Here is a 23,286-nt window from a genome sequence, read left to right as displayed (position 1 = left end):
TATCGCGTTGTCACAAAATTTGTTACAACACGATGGCGCACCTACATTATTCTTATAAAAATATGATGCACGAGCTTCCATAAATGCCTATTTTTTTCGGTACTTTTAGTGTGGATCAGACGAAATTGAACAGAGTCAGGTGAGGATTTTTTATGGACCACATCACGCACTTCCGCAAAATGATCGGTGTCCGTTGTCATGACAAATCGTCAAGATTTGCAATAGTTTCCAGTGGATGTTCTTCCCAATTTCAAAAGAAACTGATACCATTTGTGACATTGCAAACAGCGCATACAATCGTCTCCATAGACTTATTGCAATATTAACAAAGTCTCCACGAAAGATTTTCCCAATTCAAAGTAAATTTTCGCAGAAATACGTTACACTTACATACAATGGCCCGGGAACGAAATTTGCTTAGGGGGGGTGCAAACTCAGATCCAAAATCTTTTTACAAACCAAGCCGAGTTTTTTTCTATCTTAATATCAAATCAAACACAGGTATAATAATATTTTTTGCTATTATATATAAAAAAATGATGCTTCAAATCACTCCAAAAATTCTTCGTTCGTTTGGGTGATGAGGTCTTCCAAGAACATATCCAAAGTGTTTTCCTTGCACAAGTTTTTATGTACATACATTACAGGACAGTATGTCAGACGATGTTGCGTCATTGTGGTACAGAGTCAGGTCTTCAAACAGCAAAGTGTGCTGAACATTCACTCACTTGATGCAACATGACATTTTTATCACAAAGGCTTGTCCATAGCGCTATCAGAAGAATGATAATTTGGTGAACAAAGTTCAATGCATCGGTGACCATGGCAACCGTAGATCCAACTTCTTGGAGGACAAGGTCCAGAGATTGGCTTCCGCAATGTACAAAATATGTGCCAGGAAACGTCTTTTAATCTCTTTTGTATGCATGAAATGCTTCTACTCATTGTATATGCACCATCAAAGGCAAAAGCAGCATAATTTTGAGACCTGTTAAATGTTTAGACAACAGAAAACATGGAGAATAACGTTAGTTAGTGTCACCGAAGTGCAGTCGGGAGAATCTTCGTGAACATCTTGGTTTTCAGAAACAATAACTGATTCTTGTTCCATGCCAGAGCAATCACATATAATACCAATAAACATAGAATCTTCAATCATTTTTCTGATCTCATGTAACGTGTTATGAGCATATGCTTCTAGGATTTTATTTTGTATGGTATCAGATAGGAAATTAACTCGCTGATTTACTTCTGCACCACATTCTTTGGCAAGTTTACTTATGATATTTACAAAGTTTCCTGTGACATGTGTTAACTTTCTCTTCAAAGATGAAAGTAGTAGCCTATTTTATCTTTTACTGAGGATATTCCTTAATCCTTCAACAATGGAACTGCGAATTGCTATTATCTTTTAGTAAGGAGTTCCTTAACTCTCTGATCATGAAAGCGCTAACCACTATTATTTTTCACTAAATATGTTCTTTTATTCTTCGATGAACTGATAACTACTAATATTCTTTATTATTGTGTAGACAGAAACTTCTTCCATGAATAAATCTTTGGAATTTTTTCACTCCGAATATGATTGCTAACGCTTCCTTTTCTATTTGACTATGGCTCCTTTCTACTGGTAATAACGATCGTGACGCATGGGCTATAGCCTTTTTACTCCCATCGTCATATTTGTGCAGAAGCACTGCTCCTGCACTGTAATCCCTCGCATCTGCAACCAATATAATATCTAGCTTCGGATTAAAATACGTTAATGATAAGTTCTGTGTTAAAATGTTTTTTAATTCGTCAAATGCCTTCTGGCACTGTAAGTCCAGCACCATTTTGCATTTTTCGTTAACAAATCATTAAACGGGGCCCTTACATTGTATATATTGGGGATATAAATCTGGTAGTGATTTACTACTCCCAAGAACGCTTATAACATAGTCACATTATTCGGCGCGGGCATATTTTTTATCGCAACTGCTCTAGATGAATCCAGTTTCCGTTCGTTTTTATCTATTTTCTATGGCCCGAGTATTTATTTAATTTTTTTCAGAAAGAACTCGCAGTTTTCTTCACTTAACTAAAACCGTATTCTCTTATCGTTTCGAATACTCTTTTAACGTGTTCTACATGCTGTTCGTGTGATTCGCTTTTTATTAGGATATCGTCTAAGTAGGCGATAGCAAAATCACTGCCCGCCAGCATTGTATCCATTACTTGTTGAAATATGTAAGGGGCCACTTTTATACTGAAGGGAAGCCGCTTAAATTTAAATAAACCACAGTGTGTACTAATGGCTAATAAGTGTGAGCATTCTTCTACTTGGATTTGTAAATATGTCTCAGAGAGGTCTAATTTTGGGAAGAATTTCCTTCCATTCAATTTTGCGAACACTTCGTCAGGACTCTGCAATGGGTAGTTATGTGAGATCAAGCAATCATTCAACCCCTTTGAAAAATCTGTGCACTCCTAACTTATTTTTCTTTTTTACGTAGACCGTAGGTGCTGCCCAATCTGAGTGGTCTGTCTTTTCGATTATTCCTAGGCTTTCAAGCCTTTGAAGTTCCTTATTTACCTGTTCTAGTGTCACGATCGGTACATTATGTTTTGGTTTAAATATAGATGTTGCACTTTGATTTACTACAATTTTTGCTTTCGCGCAGCAGCCCAGTTCATCCGAGAAAACATATGGAAATAAATGTTTATTTTTCGTTTCAATCCCTCAGCCGCATTCGAACCTTCGATTGAACCGACTATATTCCCACACAAAGCACTTATGGGCGTATCCCACAATTTGAATAGTTCCATCCACTCTGTGCCGAATTGGTTAACTGAATTTTTAACACATATACTTTTACCGTTTTCATTTGGTCACGAAATGTCACATTACACACAAATTCACCCACAAAATACAATCTTTTACCCATAACACCGTGTGCTACTTTTGTAGATTTACTTAATTTTGGTTTACCGATATACTTCTAGGTTCACTCATTTACAATGGAAATATCACTTCCGGTGTCTAACTACATTTTAAATCTTGTAATTTCAATTTTCACATTTACAAATTTCCTCTTTGTCACATTAACATTTTCTTTCAACATCTTGTTTATTATTTTTTTTTGTTCCAACGTTTTGTCATCTTGGTTTTACACTGCGCTTTTACGTGTCCAATTTTACCACAACGGAAGCATTCCACTTTCTTAAATGGGCAGTTTTTTCTCATGTGTAGACCTCCACATGCAAAACATGGGTTTGTTTCCTGATTTTTGTCCTTTTTGTACTGTATTTAAGTACACACTTGATTTCTATTCTACTTGTTTCACTTGGGAGCAATCTTTATGCTGAATTTTCTTTGTGTCGTGTCTTAAATTTACTCTTCTTTCACACTATTCTGACACCTGTTGCAAGGTTACAGTTTGATTTTGTTCCAGCTTAGCGAGAATTCTTATTCTTACTTCTGCGTCTTTTTTTGCTGTTAATCCCTGAGTAAATATCAGGAACTTGATCATGTCTGGCGTTAATTCGTCCAGTTTGAACTTTTCACATTCTACGTTAACTCTACCAGCATATGTGATGTAATCCCCGTCGTTGTTTTATTTTTTCCAGCGTGTATTGGACAACGAGCTTTTCTCGCTAAAAGTTTTACGCAAAATGTCTATTGTATTTCTAGAGTTTACGTCAAAAGGTTTTTTTTCCGGGAGTACGAAATTGCTGTAATATCCATGTTCTGCTGCCAGTCTTTTTAGGATTAGACGCGTTTTCATATCGTCGTCCCGAACTATGCCCTCTTTAATAAAGATCTGTTCGTATCTTCTATAGTACGCCTCGAAGGTAACTCCTTCTTCTAGTTCATACTTAAATTCCTTTATTGAGTTTATAACATAATGTGGCGACATCTTTTTAGCATTTTTTGACGACTTGCTATTCATTAATTTCAGCATTTGTTGTTGTAATAGTAATTGTTGTTGTTGTTACTCTTGCAGTTGTAGTTGCTGTAATAGAAATTGTTGTTGTTATTTCTGCAGCTGCTTTTAGTTCCTGTAGTTGTTGTTGTTATTATTTTGCAACTCGAGCAAACCGGCCAATATATCTTCCACAATTTTACGCTTTTATATACCGTAAAATTTGCACAGAGAACTTTTGTGAGTTTCGTAACTCGTTGTGAGTTTGTTTAATCCTCGTGAGTTTGTTTAATCCTCGTGAGTTTGTTAATCCCTCGTGAGTTTGTTAATCCCTCGTCACCACTGCTGGAATCCAACGTCGGTCTGCTATAACGTCCACTCCGGTATAGCAGTATAGTTAGTTAGACAAGTAAAACACAACTATCTATAACCGTATCCCACCGATTTCCCGACGTCACAGTATTTGTAATGACTAGCACATACCACTCGTCACGTGGCAGAGGTGTTCTATTATTGTTATTATCCCCATAACAGGTTGTTGATTTCCTCTTGGGTGAAGTCAAGCATCGGAAAATCTGGGATAGGCGGGAGCTGATCTTGAATTCCGCATTGAAGCTGAGCACGCTTTTTAGGACTGGAAAGGGCATAAATGTCAAGACGTGTAAAGGGTTGCGGTTTTCGGATTGGAAGTCTCAGAGTCAGATGAAGGAGAGATCTGATTATTCGATGGTCAGCTCATCTTTTGGCACTCTCATCCATTTAACATATAAGGGTTTTAAAAAAAGGATCAAAATGTAACCTCTGTTTTTTTCTTTCCCTATTTTATCACAGGCGTTGTTATGTATCCCAAACAACACGTAACTTCGGTTGTTCAAATATCAGTGTTAGAGTAAAAAGTCTTGTGTTGTTGACACCATCGTGCAAGTTCGCATCATGCTGTTGTTTTTGTTCTCATCGTAGCAGAGTGTTTTATTTGCTGGAACTTTGAAATATTTTGTAATAAACATACGTATACTATTGATTTATAAACTGAAACTTGTGTAAATATCAACCAAATAATATTCGAGACACAATATTTAAAAAAAGAAAAGGAAAAGATTTCATTTATCGTGTTTCTCTGAACCACGTATTGCAAACAGAAAAACCTATTAGCAATTCGTAAATATTTACAATCAATAAAATTTAATCCTCAGACAAATAAATATTTAGTGAAATTTGTTTAGGGTTTTATTTTAAAATGCATTTATTGAACAAACAATTTCCATCAATCTTTCTCTATATATATCTGCTATCATCTAAGTATGACACCATCACTTACTTTCTTCTCTTCAAAGAGAGATTGAATTCCTTTTGCCTTGTCAAAAACTTATGTACTTCAGTATGCTGAAACTATTCGTAGTTTTTGCCGTTTTTGTTGCGGGTAAGTTCTTTCATTATTTTACTCCTTTAGTGATTTCATTCATTGGACTGCGGCCATGCTGGAACCCCACATTCAAAGGTTTTAGTCGATCGCGTTAACTCCGATATATATATCAGTCTACTACTTAATTTTATCAGCTGCCGATGCATAACATAGATAAATAAATATATATGTGTTATATAGTGCTGGGTGACGGAGTCGTTCATTAACTCTGCCTTGACCGGTGACACAGTGTACGGCCTGTGACAAGGTGCGAACGGTTCGTCCTTTAGGGGATTGTTAAGTATTCTTTCAACTTAATCTAGATGTAATTGAATAGATTTATGACAGATATTTCTGATCCATGACGGATCTTTCTGATTTGGCGTACACCACTTTTTATTTAGTGTTTTCTACCGAAACACTTTAAAACTTCGTATACTTGTATATTTTGTCTTTATAGAACAGAGAAAAAATTTTATATTCGAAGTTATTTCATGTTAAAAGTTGTCGTATTTCGGTAATTTCAACCAATCACTGACGTTTATTGAGGTGAAAACAATTACTGCTGTGGTTTGTCAACAACACGTTGTGGCGGTGTAATGGGATCTTTTCCTTTGAATAAAATTAGTGCCGTTGTTTGTCAACAACTATCGGCGGTACTGTTGTTTAGGACATTGTTCGTGCGTTTGTACTGGTTTTAGATTTAGGGTTTTAGGGCTAGGGTTCGGGTTTAGAGTTAGGGTTATGAGTATTTTTGCCAAACTTGGTGAAAAATTTGTGGTGGTGTATTGAACAGATTTTCACCAAATTTGACAAAAAATACTCATAGCCCTAACCCTAACCCTAACCCTAACCCTAAAACCCTAACCCTAACCCTAACTCTCAAACCCGAACCCTAACCCTAAAACCCTAAAGCTAAAATCAGAACAAACGCACGAACGATGTCATAAATAACAGTACCACCATTAAGCTGGTGTCTGGAACAAATTAGCAAAGAATATTGACGGTAGATTATAATGTAGATAACATTCAACATCATCACCGTCGTTTAACATCCGCTTTCCATGCTAGCATGGGTTGAACTATTTGACTGAGGACTGGTGAACCAGATGGCTACACCAGGCTCCAATCTGATCCAGCAGAGTTTCTACAGCTGGATGTCTTTCCTAACGCCAACCACTCCGAGAGTGTAGTGGGTGCTTTTATGTGATGGGTGCCAGTCGTCGAATTTAGTTCGATTTCGATATGTCATAGAACCTGTGCGGTCTCAGGCAGGTTGATAGATTCCGATTGTGATCATCTCGTCTTACCATACAGAGGAACAAAGATTAGATTGATCCCTAACCTGACTTAATGCTACAGAAACCAGTGAGAAAAACTTAATGCTGCAAATAACATAATATTTACAATTATATAAAAATTACTATCACATACATACATACATACATGTATATATAAATAAAACTATCAGGTGTTGTTACACACCTCTGGTCACAATGTGCATCCTTGCTTTTTTTCAGCTTTCGAATGATGCCACACCATACTGGCTTGGCCAACATTCCCCACCTTGAGACAGACTGGCACGTTTTGCTCAAAAAACTTAAAACAACGCCGTTTTGGAAATCGAAATTGCTAGCTCACTATCGTGTTGCGACACTTTAACCACTAGGCTGCAGGCCTTTACACACACACACACACACACACACATACATATAAACACACACACACACACACACACACACACACACATACATATAAACACAGATAGCAGTCAAGTCAGGATTTGACTGCTATTTTTTTCAGCGTGGTGGTATCTTTTGATACCCTGTATTATAATTTTAAATAATTATTACCTTTGATGGTTTTTATTCCCATGCTGACCACTTGATAAGATCAATATTTTAAATATAGATCTTATCCTTATTTATATAAATATAAACACAAATAAGTAAAAAGGATGTCCCGGTATCGGTACATTACAGCCTTGTTACTTATTTGCTTGTTGTTCGCCTAACTTCAAGCTGTGTGGACTATACCAATCTGCCTTGGTGCCTCATTTTAAGTACCTACTTCAACTGAATCTTAATTATATATATATATATATATATATATATATATATATATATATATATATAATGTATATATACATCTATGATAGGCTTCTTTCAGTTTCTGTCCACCAAATCCACTCATAAAGCTTTAATTGGCCTGTGGGTATACTAGAAGACACTTGCTCAAAGTGCCAAACAGAGGGACTGAACCTGTAACCATGTGGTTGGGAAGTAAACTTCTTACCACACAGCCATGCTTACACCTTATATAATATAATATAATATAATATAATATAATGTAATGTAATGTAACGTAACGTAACGTAACGTAACGTAACGTAACGTAACGTAACGTAACGTAACGTAACGTAGCGTAGCGTAGCGTAGCGTAGCGTAACGTAACGTAACGTAACGTAACGTAACGTAACGTAACGTAATATATTTTCGAACTTAACTACATATTCATGTGTAGAATATCACATTTACAATGGTGAACCAGAAGATTCATATACAGCTTGCAATTGGAATTTTGATATGGTTTCTATTTTGTTGTCTTTATATATTACCTACCAATTTGAATCCAATTCTTCAACTACTTATTGAATTTTCTTCCTTTGAACACTAATGTTTTTGTAGCTGCCCAAGTATCCGCCACATGTTCTGATGAACAATTACGGAAATGCTTGTCGAAATTTAGACACTTGTCAGAAGCCAAGGATAGTAAAGAGAAGATATGTAGGTAAGAATATCTTAAAAGCATTCACAGGTATTATTTATGTTCCCTCTCTTATACAATTCTTTGAATTCCTTTTATAAAGAAGAGGCTGATTTGCGACTAGAGATGCAAAATTCCATCGATGGAATTCAGACATGAAAAACATAAAAATTACTTGTTGGATTTAAGTGAAGTTTTAATATTTCCAGTGTTCTATTTAAAGTCTGTATTTTCAGAATGCATGCAATATATATAAGCATATATGAATATATGTTTGTATGAAGATATATATATGTATAAGAGACAGTTTACGTGCGCTCGCGTGCATGTGTGTGTGAGTGTGCATGTATGTTCCTTATGCATTCGAAAACTGAGTTGCTGATTTTGACATATGGGGTATTAAAAGATTTGTAACCTTCTGGCAACAAAATAAACTTTATTTTCATTTACATATTTTCTAAGTTATCTCAACAACCAGCTATAGTTATTTGAAATACACTGCTCTACAACGATGAGGTTTCATTAGAAAGTGAAAATAGTTTCACACTTTCAATTTGAACCAAAATTAGTATAGGGGACAACTTCCATTACCTAGATGACCAAGTCAGCAGTGGAGGTGGATGTTCTGAGAGCTTAGCTGCTAGAATAGGAATAGGCTGAGTAAAGTTCAGATAACTTCTACCTTTGTTGGAAAAAAAAGAGCCTCTTCTGCAGACTGAAAGATAGATAGTATGATGCTTGTCTGAACAGCCATGCTACATGGCAGTGAAACATGGGCTGTTTCCTGTACATGTGACACTTCATCAACCAAGAGGATGCGGAAGCTTAAGTGAAGGAGTTCTTCACCTCAAAGGACAAGAACTAGTACCAGTGTCAGATCAAAGAACTTGCAGAAATGTGACTTCAAATGGTAGGACACGATGGCCTCCACTTTGAATGCTAGGCTGCTTTTGTTTGAACTTAACGAATAAACGAAATAAGTTACAAAAATGTTGCAAAACTTTTGACTTACAACAGTCTATATATCACCATTATTATCATTGTTTAACGTCTGTTTTCCCTGTTGGCATAGGTTGGATGGCTGGACAGGAGCTGGCCAGCTGAGAAGCTGTCCAGACTCCAATTAACTGTTGTGTGTGTGTGTGTGTGTGTGTGTGTGTGTGTGTGTGTGTGTGTGTGTGTGTGACTGACAGCATTGTAGGACATTGGATAGTCAGGCCTGAAAAATTGATTGGGGTCTGGTTCGGACTGGACCTCCAACTGGAGAAGAACTGGAGTGAAGTGACAAGCAGGGTAGCCAGTCTCACCCAGAAATGGACTGAGAGGAAGCTATCCTTGAAAGGTCAGGCAAAGGTGGTGAACACATATGTCGCCTCTGTCATTTATTACCACCTCACCATTGTGCCTTAACCTAGTTCATACCTGATCAAGCTGGAGTGTTTGCTTTTCTACTTCTAATGGAAGGGAGGGACCCCACTGATGAGGTGCTTCATTTGCTGTCAACACCCTATGATTGGTGGGCTCGGTATACCATGGCTATTGATGTGCAGACATGCACTAAGGCTGCTGCACATCCAGTGTTTCCTCGATGATGTTGAGCAGGTGTGGTTGCCGTTTGTCAGACTCACATTCCTGCAGCTCATTTCTTTGACTGAACCATAATCTTGGATCAAGTGTAGACCGAGCCTGGGTGTCTGGCACCTTGAGTGTCAACAGGCGCTCATGTTCCTCAGCCAGTCGGGTAATGTGGTTAGTGGAAGTTCTACTATGGTGTTTGTATAGAAGATTTGTGGTGAAATGAAACAATGACATTCTCGGAGAGAATTCTAGGTATCAATGAATTTCAACTCACCAATCTGTTCTGGAGGACTTTCAGGCTGGGGCCTATGAATGACTTCCAGAAATCCCTGGCCTGGCAGTGCTACCAGGGGACTTTGCCTGTTCAAGGTATACTCTACAGGTATGGAAGTGCTGTCTGTCAGACCTGTGCAGAGTGATGAAACCGTGCCCCATCATATCTGATATATGACTTTATGTTGAACACCTGCTGTTACATATAGGATATGTCTGCTTGTCGGCTGATTCCATCATGAAGATTGCCCTGCCGCCTTCCTTTGTCTGGCAAGCGAAGGCAATTTCCCTGTTTTGTGGCTGTAGCGAAAGAGGTTGTATGGTGCTCTAGACTGAAAGGGTTGAAGACAGATACTTTTCTGTTTGGCCTACGCCTAATCAACTTTTTCAGATACCATTTGAAAAGGAAAGTGAGGGCTGAGAGAGAAGTGCTGACTTCCAGCAAATTTATTAAAAGGTGGGTGAAGTGACGAAAATGGTCTGTGTCAAGGGACCTAATTTGAGCATGCACTTTTGAGTATCCAAGGCTGAGAGAGAGAGGAAGATGGGCAAAGGGCTCTTGCACTAGTGGCCAGGACACTTCCAGATTTTTCGTGGAGTCTCCATAAGTAGCCCTGTGTTGCATGCGTCCTTTAGGAATTTTCTATGTTATAATTTTCATTGTTATCGACTTTTTACATGACACTTTATGTAACCTCACTTTGTCTTTCATATTTTGTAATGTCCAATTTTATTTTTGTTGGTCCTACTGGCTAATAAAGAAACGATTATTATTATTATTATTATTATTATTATTATTATTATTATTATTATTATTATCATTTTCTCTTTATCACATCTTTTGTTGGAGCTCCTGGAGTCTTAAATGCATAACAGGCTTACTACCTGCAGCCTACAGTACCATGCTATTTGTTCTTTTTAGAAATCTAATTCTTTCCTGATTATTCTGGCTGTGCCAAGGAGGCAAACCTTTTGTAACATTTCTACTGGGCACTTTATTCCAATTAATTTTATATTCTTCTTGATGCCTTCTGATACTGTTCCCAAGGAACCAACAATAATTGGCACTATCTTCACTTTCATTTTCTATAGCCAATCTATTTTGTATTTATCTATCTTTTCACCTTCAAGAAAGTGAGCTGGAAGAGTTGTTAGCATCATGACAGAACGCTTAGCAGTATTTCATTTATACTTGCATTCTGAGTTCAAATTCTGCTGGGGTTGGCTTTGCTTTCACTCTTTTGGGGTTGAATTGATAAGTGCCAGTTATGCACTGGAGGTCAATATAATCGACTAGCACCATCCCCCAAAATTTCAAGCCTTGTGCCAATAGTAGAAAAAATTATTATTATTGAGTGAGAGAACAATGCATGCCATCAAAGTGACACTGGGCTACAAATATACGAAGCCCAATATAGCCAATCATGACTGCCCATATGATAAGGGTACACTGGGCGTATGCATGACAACCATATATGCATGACATGATGATCTTATATCAAAATAAATAACACATGAGCTTACAGGGACCCAATTAGAATTTTCGTCAGGTTCAGTAGCCCATCCAGCTCAAAATGTCCCTAAATAATAGTTGTTTAAGGCTGATGAATGAACACCCATGTTTCCAGGGGTGAATTATTCAAACCCCAAAGAATTCCTCTCAACACATGGCTATGATGCTCCTTCACTACTCTTGCTCATGATCAGAGATGCACAAATCATCAGCCATTCAGGGACATACTCAAATGGTTAAGGTCAAGCAACTGATAAGCAAATCTGAGCAGCCCTATGCAACTTAAAGTTTCATAGCCATCTTACAGAAAGCTAGCTTATCAGGTTCAGTTAACACACACACACACACACACATGTATGTATGTATGTTATATTGCTTTTTACTGTCTTGTTTAAGGGTCTACCATGATATTGCAAAGTGCCTTGTTGTGTCTCGCTGCAAATTACGAGGATATGCTGGTCATTTTATGGCCATAAAGGAAGCCTGTGGTAAGTAAGGAATAAAAGAGTTTGGCAGGGTGGGTGTGGGGTCAGATTATGTGTATTGAAAATTTTTTGCCGATTGAATATGATTAGCTTTTAATATATTGAGTATTTATTTTGCTTGACATTAATAAAAATAAAAGTTAAATCATGGCAACTGATAGACCCTCATATGAAGCAAGAGACCGTGTTTAATCTTGCAAATGTGGTTACTCAGATTACATTATGGCTCTTGTGTGTCACTGTCTCCATTCATTCTGCTATGGACAATAAGATTCACCTATGTATTCAATTTCTACAAGTAGTAAGGAGCACTGGCCTCTTGCCAGACTTTGGTGCTTGTGGGTGCTTCAGAATATTCTGGGTGGGGACTAATTTGTATTGCAGGAAGATTTTTTGTAAACTGAATTTTCTAAATCTTAGGGTGCAACATTTAATAGTAAGAAGTTAGTGCCATCCAGTGCACCCCCTCAGCAATGGGCATGAAAAAGCAGGCTTTTGTTTTAAAGTGGGATTTAGTGTTATACTTACCTATTCTTTCCTTTTTTTTTTATGAAGCCGAGAGACTTTTGAAAGCACTCATTATTTCAAGCTGAATCTTTATTTTAAGTGAGACATCTCGATCTTTTTAGGGGTACTGGAATCGATTTTTCAAAAGGGCAATTGACTTTTCCAAGTCGATGAATAATCTCACTATCATTTTTAGCATTTGAAGTCAGCATAGAGCGCATATAGTAAAACAGTAAAACGAAGTGATGGCCTTATTTGGACTAGCATTGGTGTTTATGTCAGTGTTTACTTGCAGTGCATTCTGAGTTCAAATTCTGAGTTTGCTGAGGAAAAGTTCAGTCTTTGATGCTTATAAGACCCAAAACCTTGCATGATCTAGAAAATCTATTCATAAAACCTAACAAATCAATTCCAGTCTTGTTTTCACATTTACTTTGAATATTTTATGCATTGAACAGATTTCTGTTAGAATTAAAGTGGACATTTACACCCCATGACATGATCATCATAATTTATGCTTTGGGATAAGAAAGAAGAGGGCAAATAAAAGATCAGAACATTATGAGTATGTGTGTGTGTGTGTGTACATGCATAATGTGTGTATATATGTATATGTGTGTGTATGTTTTTGTGAACATATAATGTTCTGATCAGTTCTTGGCATGCTTCTTTCTCATACTTAAGTACACATGCATGAATATTGTATTGTCAAATGTAAATGGTTAAAATATCGAATTAAATTGAATTACTTTTAGTGACAGTTTTAAACATATTTTAATACTTCATCTAAACCAGTGTTTCTCAATTAATTTTTATCTATAGACCCCTTTGGTTCCTATTTTACTTGCATGGACCCTCCTAAGCATAAAATGTTTTAAAAAATCCTTCAATATTTTCATAATTAAATATTATTTGGAACTGTATTAAAAAAAAAATTTGTTAAAATATTTTGTGTACTGTAAAAGTATAACCACTTTATTGCATGTAAATTTTAGCTACAAAATCTTATGTGGACCCCGCAAAAGTTCATAAGGACCCCAGTTGAGAACTACTGATCTAAAATATAGATCTAAATGTAAAAAAGAGGAAAAAAACGAAGTCAAACAAAAACGAAGCGAAACAAAAAAAGCAACAATTTTTCATTAAAGCGACTTTTGAGAGTGACTAAAAAATATCATATTATAAAATACTATGTTGTTTAATTTTAAATTGTAACATGAGATCTTAATTTTATTTTATTTTACCAGAGGGTAAATGTGAACTCACTAAGGTGGTAACATGCAAACTTGAAGTACACAGTGATATGATAAAGAATAATGGTTCTTACTGCTCGTAAGTTTATTAAAAATTACTCAGTTTGATGAAGCCTGTCATCTGCTTCTTATATAAGCTTTTATTCACCAAAGCCTTACAACTACCTGCTAATTATTAACCTATGTTTTCTTTATCCTCCTCCTCTCCACATCCTTCATCTCTCACTCAGACCCCTTGTCTCTTCTACTGCCATGGTGATAAGCCAGTAAGGGAACCTTTGTGTGGTCTTTTGACCTTCAAGTAACAGTAGCTAAATATCCTTAAAAACCACACTCTACTGCTTGTATAAAAGGCAATGGCACATTGATTATTGTGATTCTAGATATATCCTTCTAGATATATCCTTCCATCTATTTATAAGCTTTTTAATCCCATCAATGTAAAACTCTTTTGGTTTCAAAGCGAACAACTCTGAAATGTCAGTTTCGACCACCTCCTGGCTTGCAAAAGTTATGTCCCTCAAATGATTCTGTAAACTACAAAACAAATGTTAGTCTGAATGAGCAAGGTTGGGAGAATAAGGTGGATGAGTAATTTTTTCCCAACCAAACTCTTCGATCTTCTGTGGTGTGATCTTTACAGTGTGGAGTCGCGCATTGTCCTGATGAAACATTACTCCTTTTTGATTCACTAAAGTGGGTCTTCTTTTCTTCAAAGCTTGGTTCAAATGCTCTAATTGCTGACAGTAGACTTGAGCATTAATTGTTGCATTAGGTGGTAACAATTCAAAGTGAATTATTCCTTTGCAATCCCACCAGATAGAGAGAAATTTTTTCCTCATGAAGTTCCCTTCTCAGTTGTGGTTGAGCTTTTTCCCTTTTACCAAGCCAGTTTACGACATTAAACATTTTGATAGAAGATCCATTTTTCATCACCAGTCACAAGTTTATCCAAAGAGGGTGAAATGAGTTCATGAGAATGGAGAGAAGAGCAGATGTGAACTCGGGATTTGCAATTGCTTTCGGACAATTCATGAGGCACCCATTTTCCAAATTTAGGAACCTTTCCAAGTTGTTGAATATGACGATGAACAGTTGTATGGTTTGAACTAAGCGTTATTGCCAATTCTTCAACTGATAATGCAGGATTTTCTTCAAGTAATGCCTCAAGGAGCTTATCATCAAACTCAACTAGATGTCCTGTTTGATCTTCATCTGCAAGGCTGAACTCTCCACTTCTGAATTTTGCAACCCATCTTCTGCAAGTTCTTTCATTCAAGCATTCTTTCCCGGAAACTGAGTGTATGTTTCAAGTCGCTTCGGCTGCAGAGTTTCCTTTTTTGTACTCATAAAGCATTATGTGCCTGAAATGCTCTTTGGATATTTCCATGTTAGAAAGTGTTTTAATCAAAGAAATTTTAATTCTATTATTCTGTAATATAATATTTAATTAGTTTAAATGTACACAAATGCATAAAAATAATTTTTAATTCCATTAGACAATCTAAAATACTATTAAATTTCATACAATTTTAAAAATGGTAAAATCGGACAGAACTTATGGGATAACCTGATACTTTGTGTTAAATGAATAGACACTCCTAAAATAATTAGTTTCCTCTTCCCTTGTGTAACATACAAGATTACTAAATTTTATTAACTGTTCTGTGCGAGGTGGTATCACAAAGTTCCTGGACTAGTTATAAAAAATAACCTGTCTACCTAAGTTCTAACATCAACGCCTTTGAAATAGTCAGCTTGTGCAACAATATACAGGTCCCAGCATCTCTGCCACTTTTCAAATCCAGCTTGGAAGTAATTTTCTGTAAGTGAGTTGAGGACCTTCTGTGATTCATTCTGGATCTTGACAACAGTGTTAAAATGGTGACCTTTGAGCTGCATTTTCATCTTGGGGAAGAGATGAAAGTCAGCAGGTGCTAAATTTGGTGAATGTGGCAGGTGCGGAAGTGATACCATGTTGTTTGTGGCAAGAAACTCACATGCAAGGAGAGCTCGGTGACAGGTTGCATTGTTGTGATGAAGAATCCAATTCTTCATGCTCCACAGATCCTGTTGTTTTCACCGAATATCCTTCCTCAAATGCTTAAAATGTTACAATAGAACACTTGATTGATGGTCTGGCCATTTGCAAAGAATTCTCAATGTACAATACCACAGATGTTGAAAAATTCGATGAGCATGCTCTTGATTGATCTGCAGTTCTGTCATGGCTTTTGAAGTGCTGTACCACTGGAAATATGGAATGCACGCCATATTCTCTGGCATACAAGTTGACATAGTATATAGTGTAAGCAATCAAACATCATCACTATCTTTTAAAATCCTGCTCTATTTCACATGAAATGTTTGGTTCTCCAAAGTTGTCTTGGAATATATATTGACTTACTTTTTTGGTTTTAAATTTTGGTCTGAAATATTCAACTTGTATGCTACAAAATATGGTATAAATAGTATATATCTTTTATCTTTCACTTCTTTCACTCGTTAGACCGGCCATGCTGGTTGACGGCCTTGAAGAACTTTTAGTTGAATGAATGAACCCCAGTAATTTTATTTTTAAGCTTGGTACTTATTGTATCTGTCTTTTCTTGCTGAACTGCTAAGTTACAGGGACATAAACACACCAACACTGGTCGTCAAACACAGATATATGCACACATTTATACAACAGGCTTCTTTCAGCTTCTGTCTTCCAAATCCACTTACAAGGCTTTGGTCAACCTGAGGCTATAGTAGAAGACACTTGCCCAATCTTGAACCATGTGGTTGGGAAGCAAACTTCTTCCCACACAGCCATACCTGCACCTATAGAAATTTATAACTACTTTGGTCTTTTCTCCAGGTACCATCCCAAATATCGTAAATGTTTTGATAACACTGACTGCAAAGGCTTGATGGATGCTCAGGATAAATTAATGAAAAAATACTGTGGTAAATATTAGTATTCTTTAATTATTTTTTATTGGTTTCAATTGTTGGGCTGAGGTTTTGATTTAAGTTGTGTTTCTATGTTTGTCCGTGGACAAGATATCTCAAGAACCACTGAATGAATTGAGATGAAACTTTCAGAATGTTTGGCCTCTTGACTGGCACGAACTGATTAGATTTTGGGATTGATTCTGGATTATTAGTTATATTTACTTTACTTTACTTGACTACGATCTCACGTTCACTTTCAAGTCTTTCTCAATTATCTCCCTTTAGGTTGTTTCCAAAGTTTTATTTTCATTTGCCTATTATTAATTTTACTTGTGTCTCTATCTTAGTAGAAACTAATGGATAAAGAAATCAGACTACATAAGCAAATGGCAGCAAAACCGTTCAAAAATTAAAGAACACTAATATATTTTTACAATATATATATATTATATTATACATACATATTAACACTTTACAGTATACTTACATATATACTTATATCTATGCATCAATCTAAAACAACAGGAATACTAAATGAAGGCTGGAATTTAAGAGAAGAGAAAATCAAAATGTCTCATGCTATTCATTTAAAAATTCCTTAGTGGAACTTATTATTACTATCCCACCTTTGAAATTATTTTGAACAGTGAATTTGGTAACCTTGGCTTGTATTAGACAGGTTAAACTATCTAAAAAACAACAACAATGACAACAACAACAACGACAAACACTACCAAACCCTGGAAAAAAATCCCCTTGCTACCCACGCCAATAGACAATAAAAACGACACCAACAATTGACAACAAAACAACTCCTGGAAAAACACCAAGAAGTGAAAATACAGGAAAAAACATAAGAAGATGCAAAAACTGATTCCCCCTCACCTATATTGCATACACCTTACCCAAATAACCAACAACCAACACCAACGGAAACAACAACACAACCACTTACAGAAACACACACAGACGCTTACAACATGCCTTTATCCCCTTCCGATTCCTCAGAACTACCGTTGGAAGACAAAAGTAGCGGGGAATGACAAACAGCCAGAAAAGGAAGGAGGAAGAGGAGCAAAAAAAGACCGAAAGCAAACACCAACAAAACAGGGAGATACACAACTCCAAAAGACATTTCCAAATCTAATACAATCAACACCGACACCACGAAAACCATGCTCACAGCCATAAACACTTACAACACTAAGTTCATGAAATATATCAAATCGTAAACAAATAGTACAGAAAATGACGTTAAATCGAGCAACCACCCATACACAACACCACCAGAACACATCAAAATTTACCACATCACACCAACATTGCAGCACACACTAAAATCCCTCTACCCCAATGCGGTAGGGGGATGTCATAAATGCCTATAGAAAAAAATTACAACAGCCTCCTTGATGAAAAATCAAGGTAATTAACTCTCTGTTCCTTTCGTTTGTGTTTTAAAGCACACAACCCAATAGGATCTTGATCAAATCTGGTTGTGTGAATGCGCAAGGCTTGGGGTCCCCTTGGAAACAAGGGTACCTCTTAAATAACATAAAGTCACACGATTTGGGAATCATAGCCATAAGTGAGACCAGACTTCATGAACCACGGACCCTAAAGTCTATGTTTGGCGGACAGTTTCACATTTTTTTCTCCCTCTCTGCTGAGGATGGGCGGTAGTGGTACTACGGTACTTTATCTCAAGATTCTGGATCTCGAAGTAAATACGATATTCGTAGAGCCGGAGGGTAGACCACTTATCCTGGATGTCATCGGCAGCGATGGGTGCACTTTTTGACTCCTAGCAGTCTATGCACCGCCTCTAACAGGTTGGCCAGATTTCTTTCGATGTCTAAAAGTATTCCTAGGAACCTCTCGTCCTTTACTTTTAGTGGGGGATTGGAAGCTACCTCACAGTCATAATAACACTGCTATAAGAGCTGGATAGTAGTTGCGGGTTTAACCCATTTTTTTCTATATTGCTGTAAACATATGCTGCCTTTGTTTCAACTAATTTTTGAAACTCAAAACAACGCCGTTTTGGGAATCAAAATTATGAGCTCATGATCGTGTGTGCCACACCTTAAACACTATTCTACACACACACATACATGGTTCAAGAACGAATATAGCACATCTTTATCACTAGTAACAATGGGGTCGAAACCTATGTTAATCTCATTAACCCATGAATAAAGAACATTTATCCACCAATGCAGTGTCGAGCACTTATCGTAACTTTTCGATATTATCTATATATATATATATATATATATATATATATATATATATATATATATATGTACATATAAAAGCAAATAAGTAACAAGGATGTCCAGGTATCAATACATTATGGCCTTGTTACTTATTTGCTTTTTCTTCACCTACCTTCGAGCTGTGTGGACTATACCAATCTGGCTTGGTGCCTCAATTTAAGTACCTACTCCAATTGAATCTTAATTATATATTATATATATATTAAGTGATTAAGCTATTTTATTCCTTTTCTATGGTGTTCTGCCCTACCTGATTATTTCATTTCATTTTTTTATTATTTTATAATAGCTTTGGAATTTTGATATGATTTCTTTTTTGATATTACTTATCAATTTGAATCAAATTCTTCAACCACTTATTGAATTTTCTTCCTTTGAACACTAAAGATTCTGTAGGTACCGAAGATTCTGACACGTGTTCTGAGGAAGAAGAAGAGACTTGCCTGTCGAAATTTAGACACTTGTCAGAAGCCAAGGATAGTAAAGAGAAGATATGTAGGTAAGAATATCTTAAAAGCACTCACAGGTATTATTTATGTTCCCTTTCTTATACAATTCTTTGAATTCCTTTTATAAAGAAGAGGCTGATTTGTGACTAGAGATGCAAAATTCCATCGATGGAATTCAGTCATGAAAAACATAAAAATTTCGTGTTGGATTTAAGAGAAGTTTTAATATTTCCAGTGTTCTATTTACAGTGTGTATTTACAGAATGCATGCAATATATATAAGCATATATAAATATATGGTTTATGAAAATATATATATGTATAAAAGACAGTTTACGTGTGTGTGTGTGTGTGAGTGTGTGTGTGTCAGTGTGCATGTATATTCCATATACATTCGAAAACTGAGTTACTGATTATGACATATGGGGTATTAAAATATTTGTAACCTTCTGGCAACCAAATAAACTTTATTTTCATTTACATATTTTCTATGTTATCTCAACAACCAGCTATAGTTATTTGAAATACACTGCTCTACAACGATGAGGTTTCATTAGAAAGTGAAAATAGTTTCACACTTTCAATTTGAACCAAAATTAGTATAGGAGACAACTTCCATTACCTAGATGACCAAGTCAGCAGTGGAGGTGGATGTTCTGATATCTTAGCTGCTAGAATAGGAATAGGCTGAGTAAAGTTCAGATAACTTCTACCTTTGTTGGGAAAAAAAGAGCCACTTCCTCAGACTGAAAGGCAGATAGTATGATGCTTATGTGTGAACAGCCATTCTATATGGCAGTGAAACAGGGCTGTAGTTGCAGAGGACATGTGAAGGCTTGAAAGAAATGAAGCTAATATGCTTTGCAAGATGTGCAACATTAGTGTGCACATAAGCTTCTTGAGAGAAAAAGTGGTTATAAGTGGAATTAGATGTGGCGTGCAAGAGAGAAGACTGCCCTGGTGTAGCCATGTGATGCATGTGGATGAGAATAGTAGAGTAAAGAACCTCATTGTTGATAAAGCATTGTGAGGGCTGGAAGTGAGCCATGGGTTGGTACAAGTAATAATCTGAAGGAGCTAGGTCCAGACTATATGTTGGGTTTGGCATCAATTTGATTCCTCAAGTTCCTGGAGTTTATTTCAGGTTGTTCAAGTGGTATGAGGTCTTGCATTTTCTTACTACAGAAGAGCTCACTTTCTATTAACCGATATTTTTGTCACACAATGGCATACATCCACTCCAGCTGTTTGGAATAAAGATAGGCGTCAATGGCTTGCCTGTTCAGAATGAACTCATAGTGAATTAACCCCTCATAATTCCACCATATGCAAAGCATCACCTTATGCTTAAAATGTCCATGTTTGGTAAGAGATTCTGGAAGCTGGCCCTTGCTTAACCATTGCTTATGCAATTTAGGGTCGTGGGAAAATATCACCCTCAGATTATGACTTGTTCTGATCCATAACACAGTTCCTGTGCATGTGACACTTCATCAACCAAGAGGATGTCGAAGCTTAAATGAAGGAGTTCTTCACCTCAAAGGACAAGAACTAGTACCAGTATCAGATCAACGAACTGGAGAAATGTGGCTTCAAATGGAAAGACATGATGGCCTTCACTTTGAATGCTAGGCTGCTTTTGTTTGAACGTAATGAATAAAACAAATAAGTTACAAAAATGTTGCAAAACCTTTGACTCAACACAGTATCTATGTCATCATAATTATCATTGTTTAATGTCTGTTTTCCCTGTTGGCATAGGTTGGATGGTTGGACAGGAGCTGGCCAGCTGAGAAGCTGTCCAGACTCCAATTAACTGTTGTGTGTGTGTGACCGACAGTTTTGTAGGACGTTGGATGGTCAGGCCTGTAAAATTGCTTGGGGTCTGGTTCGGACTGGACCTCCAACTGGAGAAGAACTGGAGTGAAGTGACAAGCAGGGTAGCCAGTCTCACCCAGAAATGGACTGAGAGGAAGCTATCCTTGAAAGGTCAGGCAGAGGTGGTGAACACATACGTCGCCTCTGTTATTTATTACCACCTTACCATTACCCTAGTTCATACCTGGTCAAGCTGGAGTGTTTGCTTTTCGGCTTCTTATGGAAGGGACGGATCCCACTTGTCAGGCGCTCCATTTGCTGTCAACACCCTATGAATGGTGGGTTTGGTATACCATGTCTATTGATGTGCAGATATGCACTAAGGCTGCTGCACATCGAAGCGTTTTCTCGACGATGGTGAGCAGGTGTGGTTGCCATTTGTCAGACTCACTTTCCTGCATCTCATTTCTTTGACTGAACCATAATCTTGGATCAAGTGTAGACCGAGGCTTGGTGTCTGGCACCTTGAGTGTCAACAGGCGCTCATGTTCCTCAGCCAGTCAGGCAATGTGGTTAGTGGAAGTTCTACTATGGCGTTGTATAGAGGATTAGTGGTGAAAGGAAACAGAGACATTCTCGGAGATACTCTAAGCATTGATGAATTTCAACTCACCAATCTGTTCTGGAGGACTTTCAGGCTGGGGCCTATGGAAGGCAATTTCCATGTTTTGTGGCTGTAGCGAAAGAGGTTGTATGGTGCTCTAGACTGAAAGGGTTGAAGACAGATACTTTTCTGTTTGGCCTATGCCTAATCAACTTTTTCAAATACCATTTGAAAAGGAAAGTGAGGGCTGAGAGAGAAGTGCTGACTTCCAGCAAATTTATTAAAAGGTTGGTGAAGTGACGGAGATGGTCTGTGTCAAGGGACCTAATTTGAGCATGCGCTTTTGAGTATCCAAGGCTGAGAGAGAGAGGAAAATGGGCAGAGGGCTCTTGCACTAGTGGCCAGGACACTTCCAGATTTTTCGTGGAGTCTCCATGAGTAGCCCTGTGTTGCATGCGTCCTTTAGGAATTTTCTATGTTATAATTTTCATTCTTATTGACTTTTTACATGACACTTTATGTAACCCTACTGTGTCCTTCATATTTTGCAATGTCCAATTTTATTTTTGTTGGTCCTACTGGCTAATAAAGAAAGGATTATTATCATTATTATTATTATTATATTTATATAGAAAGGATTGAGGTAACTCCTCCTGAAGATATAGAGTCAAAATTAAAAGAAGAGTGCCATTTGCTATCTCGTGAACAATATTTCGACATCTTGCGTGTCTTCCACTGGTTCAAAAAATAAATTTGTCAATCTACTTCATTTTCGTTTATATAGAAAGGATTGAGGTAACTCCTCCTGAAGATATAGAGTCAAAATTAAAAGAAGAGTGCCATTTGCTATCTCGTGAACAATATTTCGACATCTTGCGTGTCTTCCACTGGTTCAAAAAATAAATTTGTCAATCTACTTCATTTTCGTTTATATAGAAAGGATTGAGGTAACTCCTCCTGAAGATATAGAGTCAAAATTAAAAGAAGATGCCATTTGCTATCTCGTGTATGTATGTATGTATGTATGTTATATTGCTTTTTTCTGTCTTGTTTAAGGGTCTACCATGATATTGCAAAGTGCCTTGTCGTGTCTCACTGCAAAATACGAAGATATGCTGGTCTATTTATGGCCATAAAAGAAGCCTGTGGTAAGTAAGGAATAAAAGAGTTTGGCAGGGTGGGTGTGGGGTCAGATTATGTGTATTGAAAATTTTTTGCCGATTGAATATGATTAGCTTTTAATATATTGAGTATTTATTTTGCTTGACATTAATAAAAATAAAAGTTAAATCATGGTAGCTGATAGACCCTCATATGAAGCAAGAGACCGTGTTTAATCTTGCAAATGTGGTTACACAGATTACATTATGGCTCTTGTGTGTCACTGTCTCCATTCATTCTGCTATGGACAATAAGATTCACCTATGTGTTCAATTTCTACAAGTAGTAAGGAGCACTGGCCTCTTGCCAGACTTTGATGCCTGGAGGTGCTTCAGAATATTCTGGGTGGGGACTAA

The 23,286-nt window shown here is 36.9% G+C and overlaps 1 protein-coding gene across 2 annotated transcripts in view; it reads left to right on the top strand.

Annotated features, from left to right (window-relative positions):
- The first annotated feature begins 5,211 nt into the window (after positions 1 to 5,211).
- LOC106880807 (uncharacterized) overlaps positions 5,212 to 23,286 on the top strand; it is a 55,174-nt gene continuing 37,099 nt past the window's right edge. For both annotated transcript variants that reach the window (XM_089355259.1, XM_089355258.1), the window contains exons 1-7: positions 5,212 to 5,325; positions 7,995 to 8,097; positions 11,834 to 11,925; positions 13,677 to 13,761; positions 16,546 to 16,634; positions 19,286 to 19,397; positions 22,826 to 22,917. In XM_089355259.1, the coding sequence (XP_089211385.1) occupies positions 5,274 to 5,325; positions 7,995 to 8,097; positions 11,834 to 11,925; positions 13,677 to 13,761; positions 16,546 to 16,634; positions 19,286 to 19,397; positions 22,826 to 22,917 (625 nt within the window). In that variant the 5' untranslated portion in view covers positions 5,212 to 5,273. The remainder of the gene's footprint in view (positions 5,326 to 7,994; positions 8,098 to 11,833; positions 11,926 to 13,676; positions 13,762 to 16,545; positions 16,635 to 19,285; positions 19,398 to 22,825; positions 22,918 to 23,286) is intronic.

This window comes from Octopus bimaculoides, chromosome 7 (genome assembly GCF_046866305.1).
Source record: "Octopus bimaculoides isolate indiv1 chromosome 7, ASM4686630v1, whole genome shotgun sequence".
Lineage (NCBI taxonomy): Eukaryota > Metazoa > Mollusca > Cephalopoda > Octopoda > Octopodidae > Octopus > Octopus bimaculoides.
This window is presented reverse-complemented; position numbering and strand designations above follow the sequence as displayed.